This window comes from Diospyros lotus, chromosome 5, assembly GCF_014633365.1.
Source record: "Diospyros lotus cultivar Yz01 chromosome 5, ASM1463336v1, whole genome shotgun sequence".
Classification (NCBI taxonomy): domain Eukaryota; kingdom Viridiplantae; phylum Streptophyta; class Magnoliopsida; order Ericales; family Ebenaceae; genus Diospyros; species Diospyros lotus.
The window spans coordinates 17,575,435-17,589,608 of record NC_068342.1 but is presented as its reverse complement, the minus strand read 5'-3'; the positions used below and the strand labels follow the sequence as shown (position 1 = coordinate 17,589,608).

Sequence of the window (14,174 nt, the reverse complement as noted above, 5' to 3'; positions counted from 1 at the left end):
GCCGAAGAAAGTCCCTCCAAGCATTGCCTCAAGAGCGGCCTCTTTCTCAGGGACGCAGGCCTTTTTACCCCTGTCATCCTCCCGCTGCTACTAGTCTAGTCCTTTCTTCAACCCAGCAGCGAGAGCATTCTGAGCCTCCCTGGCAATCTCCTTCCTACGAACTCGACCGGACCTGCGATCATGACGAACAAGAGCTCGTTGCTCCTATCGTGGTTGGGACCGTTGTTGTTATTGTGGTTGTTGTTCTTATTGTTGTTGGTGACGCTGCTGTTGTTGAGGCCGTGGCCGCGGTTGTGGTTGTTCCGACCTTCCGTCCCGCAAGCTAAAGCTCCAAACCATAGATGAAGTAGCACCCGACCTAGACCCGGACTTCTTTGGTATGGTGAGGCTGAGGTTCACCATGTCTGCGACTTGACTTTCTTCCCCTCTGCTCTTGCTAGCTTCAACAATCTCAAATACGGACAAAACGTGCCCTGTCCCCCGAACTTGAATAAACTTTTCGTTTATGATCTCAGATTCAAGGGGAGGGGCAAGCTGGTACCCCCTGAGCAATTCATCCGTGATCTCGAGATCTTTCGAGCCTGACCCCGCAGCAACAAGATTGTCAAGGACTTCGGTCTCATCAGCCGACAAATTTGACCTCTTGCCTCCGAAGCCTACACAACAAAATAAAGACATCAGGACATAAAAAATGCAAAGTAAAATGATCTATGTGAGCTAATATGCCCTTACTCAAGGTCAGTGCGAAATTGAAGTTTTTGAGTGACGAAAGCGAGGGGCAGGAAACAAAGAACCAACTAGACTTGTAATCGCCCACATTGGATTTCTCCTTTACCTTGCCTTGAGGAATGATGGCCTTATATGGTGAATGACGAGCTTTCAAGTAGTACAGCCCATCCTTGGCACTCTTGAAAGAAAAAAAGAATTTGATGAGTTTCAGAGAAGGGGGAGAAAGCTCATTCCTAAGAAATAAGATGGTTAGGGAAGTGAGTTGTGTATACAAGTTCGAGGTCAGTTAAAAGGGTGCGAGCTTGAGCTCGTTTAGAAGCTTGAGAAGGTATGGTGCAATGGGAAACCTAAACCCAAACTCGAAGTGCTGGGGGCTAATGGCAATAAAGTCGGTTGGGGGGTAGGAGAGAGGATAGACACTCGACAACCCTCTGGGAGACGAAATTCTTGGGCACAGGTTGTCACCTCGTGGAACTTAACTTTGGAAATGAGTTGTTTGAAGACCTCTCGCCCCTCACTTCCCGCAGCGACCTGTCCGCTGATAGTCGGAGCAGATTCTAAAGACGTCCTTGATGCGACCTCCTTAACTCGCGAACTCGCTCCCTTAGGATTATGCATCTCTATCACAAGGCAATCTCCAGAGTTCGAGGTGTCGTCTTCTCCTATGGTATAGTTGCAGCGCCTTTGACCCGAGTTCCTTTGAACAGAATCGGACATCTATAAAGAAAGAGAAAACAGTTAGGCCGCAGCTCGCGGACCAAACCTCAAAAAACTGGAAAAAAAAAACCCTATAGGTCATGCGCTTTGCAATGGGGGCCGCCTAAGGCGAATGAGCTAAGACTACGAGCTCAGTACTCCATGGAAGACTAATCCTAAGATCATTGAGCCCGAAGGCTCAGTGAATGAATACCTAACAAATCGGTTCAAATCGATGCCCTAGAAAATGGAGGTGACACCGACAGAATCTGGGAGGCCAACGAAGGAAAACCAACAATGAATGGCCCAAATAAAAGAAACCTCAAGAAAGAGATACAGATTGCGAAGGACTTACCAAACAGTGGATTCCTTACCGGTAAGAAAGTCTGGAACAAGCCTCGAGCGGTGGTCAGCACCTGAACAATTGCCGTCGGAAGAACTTGGTCGCAATGAAAGTCTCGAGAGCGAGGGAAAAAACAAAGAGAAATTTCAAAGTAGCATGAAGAAGGAAAAGGTAAGACCCTTTGGCTATTTATACGCCTAACTCGAATGATCTCAGCCATTGGATCAAAACGGCTTATGGCATGCCCTGTATCATCTGGTTGCAAAACGGCTCATGGGTCCCATAGGCATAATCATATGCAGTAATAGGGGAACGTGCGCATTAAATACACTACAAACAAGACGTGCTGCACGAAACAGCATGATTTGATGCGATTAGGCAGAAGTCTGAAAGACGAATTGACAGTTGGAATCGCTAGCATCCATCAGCTACCAATCCGAAGATCGCACCGTGAGTTGGGGGCTTGTGTTATGGGCAGTTCCCAAACTATTCCTTATGGGCTGGACTCAATCCAGCGTACTGGCCCAATCACCTCAAGCCTAGTAGGCCCAAGCCGAACTCGTCAAAGCAAGCTCACACGTCGCTGAGATCCGAGCTCAGATTACGAAACCAAGCGAGCTCCCAGCAAAGTTTCCAGCGAGCTCTCAACAATATACTCAACGAGCTCCCAACAATGCTTCTAGCTCGTTGGTCTAACCATACAGCTCGCCGGTCAAACTATTCAACTCACATAGTAACAAGATTGCTGAATAACAAGAGGCAGGGACCCACCTACTTTATCTAATGCAAACTGGATCCCTGGTAATACGGAGTCCACCCCCGATTTTATGGAATTGATAAGGACATTTTGTCCACATGATGTCATTTTTCCACTTTGAGAAATTATATAATTGTAAACATCATTTACTATAAATAAAGGTTAAAAACACCATTATAAAGGAGGATAACAAAAGAAAAATTGATATACTGTTACTCTGCCGGAATAACCAGAGGACAGTCGTGGAGTAAGCATCATTTTGGCTGAACCACGTAAAAATTTCATATGTTCGTTCTATTTTGTTCTTTCTCCTTACATTTTGGTTTATTTATTCATTGCGGGCCTACGGATCACAGTCGACTAATTCTGAATGTCGACAATATATATATATATATATAAAGATATAAAGATTACTATGACAAGAAATCATGCGGACTTTAACAACGGCAACATTTGAAATCAAGAGATTTGAACTCAAGAGACTTTCCTCTCACCAAGTATTTTTTTCAGCCATTAGATCCCACTTTAGTGGTAACACATGTTTTTCAATAAAAAATAAAGTTGGGATTTTGATGGATATTCAAGGCTTGTTTAGGATTTATAAAACCAATCACATTAATTTAAATGTGATTTTATAAGGGTGTTAACAATATTTCATCAAATTAATTTTGATAGCAATACAATTAATCTCTTTACCGACTAATTAATATGGTGAGAGATCATATAAAATTTTTCATAAAATTTAAACTCTAAGACTTTAAATTCATTAATATTAGACAAGTCATGCATGTTTTTTTTCCTGTCAATTTAAATTTATGATTATTACATTTTATATATATTGAATAAGTTTTAATTTATAATATTTGCATAAAAACTTATAAATTATGAAGACGAGATAAGACATAAAATTTTTTATTTTATTTGAATTTTATTTTTTTCAATTTGTCTGATAGCAGATTTTCTTTTTTTTATTTTTTTTATTGTTCATGATTTTATAAGATCCCTTTAAATGTTTCCTTTTATCCCAGGCCAGGGGGCTGGCAAACAAGACCGATCGAAACCCGACCGCTTGACTGACTTCGCATGAGGTTCTTCTTTAAAGAATCCATCCTTGGAGATAATTATTCTAAAAACGATGCATCACACGATCGAGGTGATAGGTTCCGGGGACCCATCGAACCCCAGGGTTCAGCGGGTCCCCAGGTTCCCCTCGGCAACGATGGCGGCATCGCAGCCGCCGTTAGCCACAATGGTGGCAGCCACGATCGCACCAGGCACTAGCCTGGTGCGATGATCGCAGTGGGTCGGCCGCCATGGCGACTCACCTTGGCAATTCATATCACATCTCTCTGCGTTAAAAGGAACAACCAGAAAACAATGAAATATATCCTCGCTTGCCAACTCAACAACGGACGCAACAATGGCATGTGTATATATATATATGTGTGTGTGTGTGTGTGTTTGTGTGTGTATATGGTGCGAGAGAAAAAGAAAGAGGTGAGGTTGCCGCCAATAGTCGGAGATGGTTGGAGGAGAAAGTGGACTGTGGGGGTAAAATAAAAATTTTAAAATTATTAAAGAATTTGGTTGGGTGTGAACTGGACAGAGCAAATTTATAAATTGTGAATAGAATTTCCCCAGTTGAGATTGTCATTGTGGGGAGTTGCAATTGATAACTTGATTTTCAAATCTGGCAAGCGATGGCAGCTCGCTATTGATTTGGCGAAAAAAATTGACAATAACGAATATCGTTAGTCTTGAAATTCAACAGCCTCCCTAAAAATTTGGCCTGTCGAGAGAAATGGCAGCCGGTCGAAGACACCTCAGTCCTTTATCCTTATCTTTTATTCTCTTTTTTTATTCCTTTTGCTATTTCCGGAAGCCATGCCAATGCCATCGCACGCTCGCCTCATCATCGCATGCTCCTTATCAGCCCGCCAAGACGCGCCCAGGAGGGGGTGTCACGTGCCCCCACCGTCTCTGACACGAAATCTTGTGGTGGGTGCACCTATTTCATCTAGTTTTAGCATCAATAGATTTTTTTTTGGCTTTTAAGTAGTACTGTATTAAAGAGGAGAAAAATATAGAGCTTGGGGGTCAAAGAATCACCCTAGGACATACCTGAGGGGCAACAAATAAAGAAGAAGCAAATTAAGGCCATATACAAGAATTTGAGAGCATCTACTTATATATACCATCATCATATTTTGAATATAATTCTTAAATAATAGAAGCATTAAATAATAATTAACAGTATTTGTTGTTGAAATCATCCAAGAATATCCAATTATTTCGGTCTCGCCAAATAGTATTTAAGAAAGTTGTCAGTAGAAAACACAATTGATTAATGATAGCAAATAGGGATGGAATGGCCACCCCTATTCCCATGCCCACATCTCCATTCTCATTCATATCCTTGTACTAATAACCTTCTAGGATATTTTGCTTACTCTCTAATCCTCATATATTTTATTGTTACTACGATTACATATAGTTACTATTTTGTTTACCCATCATACAGAACTGATGTTTATTCATCATACATGTGTATTTTTTAGTATATATATTATTATGTAAACATATAAGTGCAAAATTTATCTTGAGATTTGACTTGGAAGTTTATTCAACTTAGAAATTATATTTTTCAAATACAGTGTTGCTTCGACTTAGAAGGATACCTTAAAAGACCAAGTTTTTTTAGATATTTTTCAATTTTCAGTTTTCTATTATTCCATTTTTCAATTTTAAGATACTACACACACACACACACACACACAGACCCTGAATTCAAAGAAGCTGGCATGCATGCAGCCAAATCAAAGATCCAGTTGAACAATTATTTCATTTTGAAGCACATCTATTATTCCATTTTAAAAGCACATTAGATGCCGAAATTCTAAAACAGAGTGAGCATAAGTTGTATTCATCAGCTAATAGATGGGTGAGAATGGTACTTGTACGGCTGGACATTGACAAGTACTCTAATTAAATTACTCTTTAGAGTCACTGTTCCACCAGTCAGAGAGGGTTGGCAGCTTGACCTCGCCCTTGGTGGAGAGGGGAATGGTGAAGTTTCCGACCACCGGAAGGTCAATGATGAGGCGCAATTCCAGTTCATAATCTATGTCCCAATCTGTAGTTATGTCTCTCACCAAGGTCGCCAGTATGCTGTGGGAGACCTTCGCCGGCACGTCCAGCAACGTCTTGCCGTTCGCCTTCAGTGATCCCGGATCCGGAATCGTCCCCGACGCTATCATCCTGTTGCAGTTCACAAATTAACACCTTCAGAATTTTAAATATAGATGTATGTGAAATTTGTGAATTCATTTTCTATGCAGAAAAAATCTTTGCCTTTGCTACTGGAATTATGAAATGTCAAATTATATCGTTCTTCATATATTTAAAATTTCTTATATCTGTTTTTGTTAGATAATCTTGCAGGAATGGTGTCTTCTGTTCAACATGATCTTATTTGTTGAAAATGAAAGCATCCACATGATCTTGATAATAAGTTGTCTATATAACATCGATTCCTTTCTAATTTGTTTAAATCGAGTTACTCAATCGATTTCAATTGAGCACTTCAATATATTCAGTTTATAGATTTTGTGTTTTAGAACACATGCATAATTTCGTAATGTGCAAATGAAATTAAAAAGGGAATTCCGAGTGTGAGAGAAATTTCAAATGACTGCGACATCGCCTTAATGAGATCTTAAAGTATAATAACATTGATTAACTCCTGTATAATTCTCCGAATAATGATGCTCGTTGAAGCTCCATAAAATTTCACAAATCCTCAATTTACAGCGGTTTCCATACGAGTAATTGCGGAATTAAATCTCATCAGAGTTTCATCTTCCTCATAGATTTTGAATTATGTATGTATATACGAGACAGATCGAGATAGATCTACCTGCCGGAGCTTTTGAGGACGTAAGAGATCTCGCAGATGGGGATCGTGACACTGTAGGGGTTATTGACGTCGACCGTGGCGGCGTAGGTGACGCCGGAGCGGTTGATGTCTTTGAAATCGAGGTCGTTGACGGTGGCCTCCGGCATCGGAATGTTGGCCACCTTCTCCGCCGCGAACTGCTTCGCCTTCTCGAGCAAATCGGCCATGGCTTCTGGACGTAGCTTAGTTTCCCTTGGACCTGGCAAGGATGGAGAGAATCTAAAGAAAGAGAGAAGAAGAGTAGCAAAAATAAGAATTGTGTAGATGAAGAGATTGGGAGGAGAAAGTAGTTGTATATAAAACAGAATGGATTGAGAAGGAACTGGAATTGGGATAAGATTAGACAAGGAGCACGACGGGTTTTAATTCTGGTGGGTCATATTCCCGATGGCCACGCGTCATTCGAGCTCGCCGCCCCCGGCCTTCCTCCCGAGTCCCGCCCGCGTTAAGATCTTTGTTTTATTTTTTTTCTAAATCTTCTACCATATTTGTTCAAATATTCAAAAATTATTCTAGACTCTCCACCACCTCCGCAAATTATTAAGTCTATCTCTAATTGCATTCTTTATTTTATTTTTAATTCATTTTTTTATTTTTTATTTTAAAAATTATATTCATCCTAACCATAATTCATATTCTATTATCTATTTAATTCATTATTTTATTTATTTATTGATAAACTTTAATGTCCTACTATCTTCAATAGTTGTCTTTAAAGTTAACGATAAATCAATTGTAACATGTTTTGTCTTGATTGTCTTTTTTAATAGAGTTTCGTACTTTGACAGTGATGATTATAATTATAATTATAATTATAATTACAATTACAATTACAATTATAATTACGATGATAACAGATATCTCTAATAATGATCATTACGAGAAACGATGATGAAAGCTGCGGTTGACAACGAAATTGTCAAAAAAGACGAGAGAGACTTGCCTTTTGATAGTTAGATAGACAGCAATTTCAAGGATGGCAAGCTACATTGGAACAGCTTCGAACATCCCTTTTCCAAAAAATTTGACTTAGCGAGGAGAATTTAGCTACGCTGGAGACAACCTTATATACTTAACTTCTTTTTTTATTTTTTATTTTTTTATTAAAAGGGTACGTCTCGGTACCCAACAAATAGTTCAATTTAATAAATTCTGATAATTTGATAACTAAAGGTTGAGGCCATGCTTAACACGAGAGTATTCATAAGCCTAGCCATGCACCCTATTCTTACTTAGATAACATGATCTACTCCGACTAACTAACGTGTAATACTTCGAGAGTCCAGAGAAGTTAGTATATATCGAGGATAGTGTAAGAAAGGAAACAACATCACTTAGATATCTTTTGAACTGAATGTTGGCAAAGAACTCCCAAATTAAGCGTGCTTGACCTGAGGTAATTCAGGGATGGGTGATCTCCCTGGGAAGTTCGTGTAGGCCATCAGAGTAAGTTGTTCCGGTCCTTCCTATCGCTCGAACGGGATGTTACAAATGGTATCAGAGCCGACCCCCGAGCCTCTGAGCGCGGTGGTGGGGCAAATCTCAGCGAGGAGGCTGAGTCCCGATGAGAGCGTGAGGCCCCTATGGGGGTGCGTGTAGGCACCTTAGGCGAATCCCACATCGGCCATGCAAGGGGGGAGAGATCTGGGACTGGTTGTAAGGTAACATGATGGGGACGTCATGTGCTCAAGGGGGGAGAATGTAATACCCCGAGAGCCCAGAGAAGTTAGTATATATCGAGGATAGTGTAAGAAAGGAAACAACACCAGCTGGATACCTTTTGAGCTGAATGTTGGCAAAGAACTCCCAAGTTAAGCGTGCTTGACCTGGGGTAATCCAGGGATGGATGACCCCCCTGAGAAGTTCGTGTAGGCCCATCAGAGTAAGTTGTTCCAATCCTTCATATTGCTCGAACGGGATGTTACATAAGGTGTCTTTTAAAAGTTTAAATGATACTAATCTAATCTTTTAAATATAAATTACTATGACAAGAAATCATACGGACTTTAACACCGGCAACATTCGAAACTAAGAGATTTGAACTCAAAAGACTTTCCTCTCACCAATTATTTTTTTCAACCATTAGACCACCACTTTAGTGGTTAACACATGTTTTTCAATAAAAATAAAGTTGGGATTTTGATGGATATTCAGGGCTTGTTTAGGATTTATAAAACCAATCACATTAATTTAAATCTGATTTTATAAGGGTGTTGACGGTATTTTATTAAATTAATTTTGATAGTAATACAATTAGTCTCTTTACCGACTAATTAATATGGTGGGAGATCGTATAAATTTTTTTATAAAATTTAAACTCAAGACTTTAAATTCATTAATATTAGACAAGTGATGCACGCTTTTTTTTTCTCTGTCAATTTAAATTTATGATTATTACATTTTATATATATATATTGAATAAGTTTTAATTTATAATATCTGCATAAAAACTTATAAATTATGAAGACGAGATAAGACATAAAAAATCTTATTTTTTTGAATTTTTTTTTTTTTCAATTTGTCTGGTAGCAGATTTTTTTTTTTTTTTTATTGTTCATGATTTTATAAGAGCCCTTTAGATGTTTCCTTGTATCCTAGGCCACGGGGCTGGCAAATGGAAACCGACCGAAACCCGAACCACTTGATTGAATCCGCGTGGGGTTCTTCTTTAAAGAATCCATCCTTGGGGATAACTATTCTAAAAACGATCACATTTTTTATTGGACTTCTTATTATATTATTATTTTTTATTTTAAAAATTATATTTATTCCAACCATATTGTCTATTTAACTCTCTATTTTATTTATTTATTAATAAATTTTAAATTTTTTACATTAGCTATAATTTTTATTACTATAAAAATTTAATATTTATTTTATAATTTCATAATAAATATTATTGTATTAAACTTTAATGTTATTTAATATATTTTTTATATCAATTTACTAATATTTTTTAAATAAAATTATTTAGCAAAAATTTTCAAATAAGTCTTCTCTCTCTTCACCCCGTAATCCCCTCCTCCGCTACGATCTCATCTTTTATTATTGTGTCTGTTTATCTTTCAACGCTCTTTTATTGTTGACTCTTTATCTTCTTTAACTACATATCTTTTTCAATTCGTCTCTTCTGATTTCTTAGACTCTCTTGTCTCTAAAGCGAACAATAAATTGACTATAATCATGATGGCAACAGCTAGGTGATGATCGTTGCGAGGGCATCGATTGTTAAGATTGTGGTCGTGGGGAGATCTGATGAGGGCTGTAGTTGATGACTTGATCACGAGGCGATGACAGCTCGCTTTAGATTTGGCGAGAAAATTTGGCAATGACAAACATCGTTGGAGCCCGAAATTCAACAGTCTCCCTAATAATTTGGCCTGCCGACAGACATGGCTACGGATCGAAAAGACCTTAGTCCTTTATCCTTAATCTTTTATTCTTTTTTTTTTTTATTCCTTTTGCTATTTCCGGATGCCATGCCAGTGCCATCGCACGCTCGCCTCATCGCACGCTCGCCTCATCATCGCATGCTCCTTATCATCCCGCCAAGACGTACGCGCCCGGGAGGGGGTGTCACGTGCCCCCCACCGTCACTGACACGAAATCTTATGGTGGGTGCACCTATTTCATCTAGTCTTAGCATCAATAGATTTTTTTATTTTTTTTTGGCTTTAAAGTATAAAGAGGAGAAAAATATAGAGATTGGGTCAAAGAATCACCCTAGCTAGGACATACCCGAGGGGCAACAAATAAAGAAGAAGCAAATTAAGGCCACATATATACAAGAATTTGAGAGGATCTACTTATATATACCATCATCATATTTTGAATATAATTCTTAAATAATAGAAGCAATATTAAATAATAATGACTAGTGTTTCTTGTTGAAATCATCCAAGAATATCCAATTATTTCGCCAAATAGTATTTAAGAAAGTAGTCGGTAGAAAACACAATTGACTAATGATAGCAATAGGGATGGAATGGCCACCCCTATTCCTATCCCCACACACATCTCCATTTTCATTCATGTCTTTGTAGTACTCATAACCTTCTTGGATATCTTGTTTACTCTCTAATCCTCATACATTTTATTGTTACTACGGTTACAAAAGTTACTATTTTGTTTACTAACTAATGTTTATTCATCATACATATGTGCATTTTTTAGTATATATATATTATTATATGTTTATTGTTATGTAAATATATAAGTGCAAAATTTATTTCGAGATTTGACTTGGAAATTTATTCAACTTAGAAATTATATTTTTAAAATACCTTGCTTCGACTTAGAAGGATACCTTAAAAGACCAAGTTTTTTAGTTATATAGTAGACTAGATATGGTTTCTTAGTTCATACATATATATATTTTAAATCACATGAACCAATGCAACCCTACACTCTATCACACTTAAAACCTTTGTTATTGAGACTTCGATATTATGATCATAAGAGCCTTACACTACGTAATGGTTTGATGATTGTCCTGTTTCAATATGAACTGTTTCTTTGAACAAGGTTTTGGACTAAAATGTTTTAAATATGCGATAACTAAAGTTTATTCAACTCAAGAGTAATTTTTTTAAATAAATCTTTTAATAAAACATTAAACTTCAATTAGTGTTGCCTAATTAAGTGGGAAAATGTTGGAATTTTTCTATAAATGGGGTACCACTAATTAAAATTTTGAATCATAAAAAATGAGTTTATCAAACATGTACCCACTTAAAGTGACTGAATTAGGGTTGTAGGTATTACTATATTTCAACATTTATTTATGTGTGATAAAAAAAGGTGTAAAAAACCCGTAAATTATTATCTCGCTTAATGAGGAAGACCCATTTAGAAAACTCTAAGGGTAGGTCTCTCTTTCCCATTCAAAATATAATTTTTTATATAAATAAAATTGTGATGGTTCGCTCCGTTGAAAATTACTATATAATTATTGGAAAAGAAGAAGGTGTATTAGTTTGATCTATGAATTTTTGCCAACAACTTACTAAAAGAAGATTCAAATTATTATTACATCGATCGACACATATATAGGCCTATATATAGACATGATCATCAAGTCTTGGGTTATTGACGCATGCAAGACTTGTTCATTGCAAGTGAAGGAAATTAATTAAGTAGAGAGGAAGCAGTAGGAGTAGTGGTAGCAGGAGAGCATATGTTGAGGTGGAGATTGAGAAGAGGGGTGAGAGATTGGATGAGGGTGTGGGTGGGATGGTTATGGATGCCCTCGTACGTTGTCACCACAATGCTAGTGTCCTTGGACAACCTCTGCACCTGTTTCTTCACCCCGCACGTGTGATGCGTGCACCGGTAGTAGCTCCTTCCATCCATCAAATCAAATATATATATATATATATATCATGCCCATGCATATTCATCAACACGCAAAAAATCAATCCAAATAATATTATTATACATATACTGTATACATGCTAAAGCAATTTAATTTGTCCTTTAACTTCCATTTTTGTTTATCAAAACATACATTAACATTATTGTCATTTCATCATTGTGATTTGTTTAAAATTTACTGTCTTAAAGTTTTGATCTCCTAAACAACTATCACTTTATTTTTAAAAATAATTCTGACTTCTTTTCAACTTTATATATAGGGAGTGTTTTAATTTTTTATACGACGATGCTTAATTTATACTCAAACAACGTTGTTGTGTCAATTCAAATATAATAATATAGATCATACTCTATCAAATTATTGTATTAAAAGAATTAAATGGGTAGATCTCATATAATCATTACATTTGAATTGTTATATCAACGTTGTTTAAGAGATCAAAATTATATATATATATATTTATATATTGTGTAATACTTTCACTTTACCATTATTTTGACATTGTTAAAAAATTTTAATTCCGAAAACACCTTCAATGCTCTCTTATTTTGACATGGTTAAAATTTTTTAATTCTGAAAACACCTTCAATGCTCTCTCTCTCTCTCTCTCTCTCTCTCATTAAACTAAACTCAATAAATTATAACATACAGTAGTACTGATACGATAATTGCAAATGAAATTGTTGAAATCTCTAATTAAGTATTTGAAGTAAATTCATTTGAAATTTTATCATACCTTGGATAGAGGCTGTTCTTGACACCTTTCTGTCCATACTTCCTCCATTTGTACCCATCATCCAGTACATCATCAGCACTCTTGGTCTGGAAGGCGAAGCGAGGTCGACTACCACTGCTACGGCTTTGGCTTGGGCTTGCTTTTCTCACCCTTACCCTGCTGCTGCTGCTGCTACCAGAGTTGGATGATCCCCTCCTTAATCCTTCTCCTCCAATATTATCATCCTTCAACCCAATTTCCTCAGATATTATTGTTGATGATGCCATAGAAGAAGCACCTTCTTCTGCTGTTGATTTTATATTAATATTATCTATGTCACCGCCGAGCCCAGTAATTGGGCCGCCGGAGAGAAGAGTACTAAACAAATCAAGGTCCCGGAGGAGGAGTTGGGGAGGCGGAGGAGAGTGGGGCGAGGTCGGCGGAGGTGCTTGGTTTTCATCCATGGCTCCGAATGAGATCATCGATCAGAGGGAAATGGAGAAGGTTTGGGACTCTGATTATATATATATATATATTTGTATAGACAATTGGAAGGTAAAAATGGTGATGGAAGGTGAGAGACAAAGAGAGACATATATGTAAAATTAAGGGGCTAGTAAGTACAACATCTCACCTATACTTGATCAGTTCAACCGCCCCCACCCCCTTCCCCTCGCTGTCGTTACCACCAAAGCAAAACTTTTTATATATTCATTTGCATGGCTACGTATGGCATGCATCCATGTCCACCATGCATGCCTCCTATCTTATCTTTTCTTTTCTTTTTCTTTTTTTTCTTTGTGGGTGGTGACTAGTAGAGCCATCTATATCTTTAATCAATTCAAAACTTAAACGCAGGCAAGGGTGTACACGGCTTGGTCTGGTCAATTTTTTGCCAATTTATTACACCAAACCCAGGGCCGGACCTTTCATAAGGCCCGTGAGGCAGTTGCCTCAGGGCCCATGAAAATTTATGTATTTAGGGGCACATAAATTGGAACCCCCTATTTTTGCTAAGGGTCCAGCCGCCCAGCCTACCCACCACGGTTTACCCCCTCCCCCTCGAAGCTTCGTGGTCGCCCTTGCCCTTCTTCCCCTCTCGCTCTCGCTCTCCCTTTCGCTGCCCTCTCTCGCTCAATCACTCTATAACTCCCTCTGTCGTCCTCATCCTCGCGCCTCACCTTCGCCAGCTTGCCCTCGCCGTCGGTCGGTGGCTTGGCTTCGCTCTCGCCTCTCGCTGCCTCTCTCTCCTTTCGCTGCTCCGTTAGATCGTCGCCCTTCGCCCTCGCTTTCTCGCCTCTTGCTGCTTGGTCGGCGGTCGCTAGCCCTCGTGGCCAGTCACCGGTGGCTCACTGCCTCACTCTTTCTCAGTCGCTCCAGGTCAGGTGGCTTGCCTTCGCTCTTCTCTCTCATTTCGCTGCTCAGTGGCGTCGGATCGTCGTCTTTTACCCTCGCTTTCTCACCTCTTGCTGCTCGGTCGGTGATCGCTCCCCCTCGTGGCCGGTCACCAGTGGGCCGTGGCTCGCTGCCTCGCTCTCAGTCGCTCTAGCCTCTAGATCTTACTGCCTCAGATTCGGTCCTTGAAACAGATATGCTTCTCCAGAA

General features: G+C 38.6%; 2 protein-coding genes across 2 annotated transcripts; both read right to left on the bottom strand.

Moving 5' to 3' along the window:
- Positions 1-5,311: 5,311 nt before the first annotated feature.
- LOC127802677 (desiccation protectant protein Lea14 homolog) lies at positions 5,312-6,820 on the bottom strand. Its single transcript, XM_052338634.1, has 2 exons — positions 6,442-6,820; positions 5,312-5,783 (listed from the first exon to the last, which is right to left on the bottom strand). Exons 1-2 carry the CDS (start codon positions 6,645-6,647, stop codon positions 5,516-5,518), a joined length of 474 nt encoding a protein of 157 aa, XP_052194594.1. The 5' UTR covers positions 6,648-6,820; the 3' UTR covers positions 5,312-5,515.
- Positions 6,821-11,422: 4,602 nt separating this feature from the next.
- On the bottom strand, positions 11,423-13,238 carry LOC127802434 (probable WRKY transcription factor 56). The gene is made up of 2 exons (XM_052338242.1): positions 12,591-13,238; positions 11,423-11,821 (listed from the first exon to the last, which is right to left on the bottom strand). The coding sequence occupies exons 1-2, from the start codon at positions 13,049-13,051 to the stop codon at positions 11,608-11,610; spliced, it is 675 nt and encodes a 224-aa protein (XP_052194202.1). The 5' UTR covers positions 13,052-13,238; the 3' UTR covers positions 11,423-11,607.
- Positions 13,239-14,174: the final 936 nt, after the last annotated feature.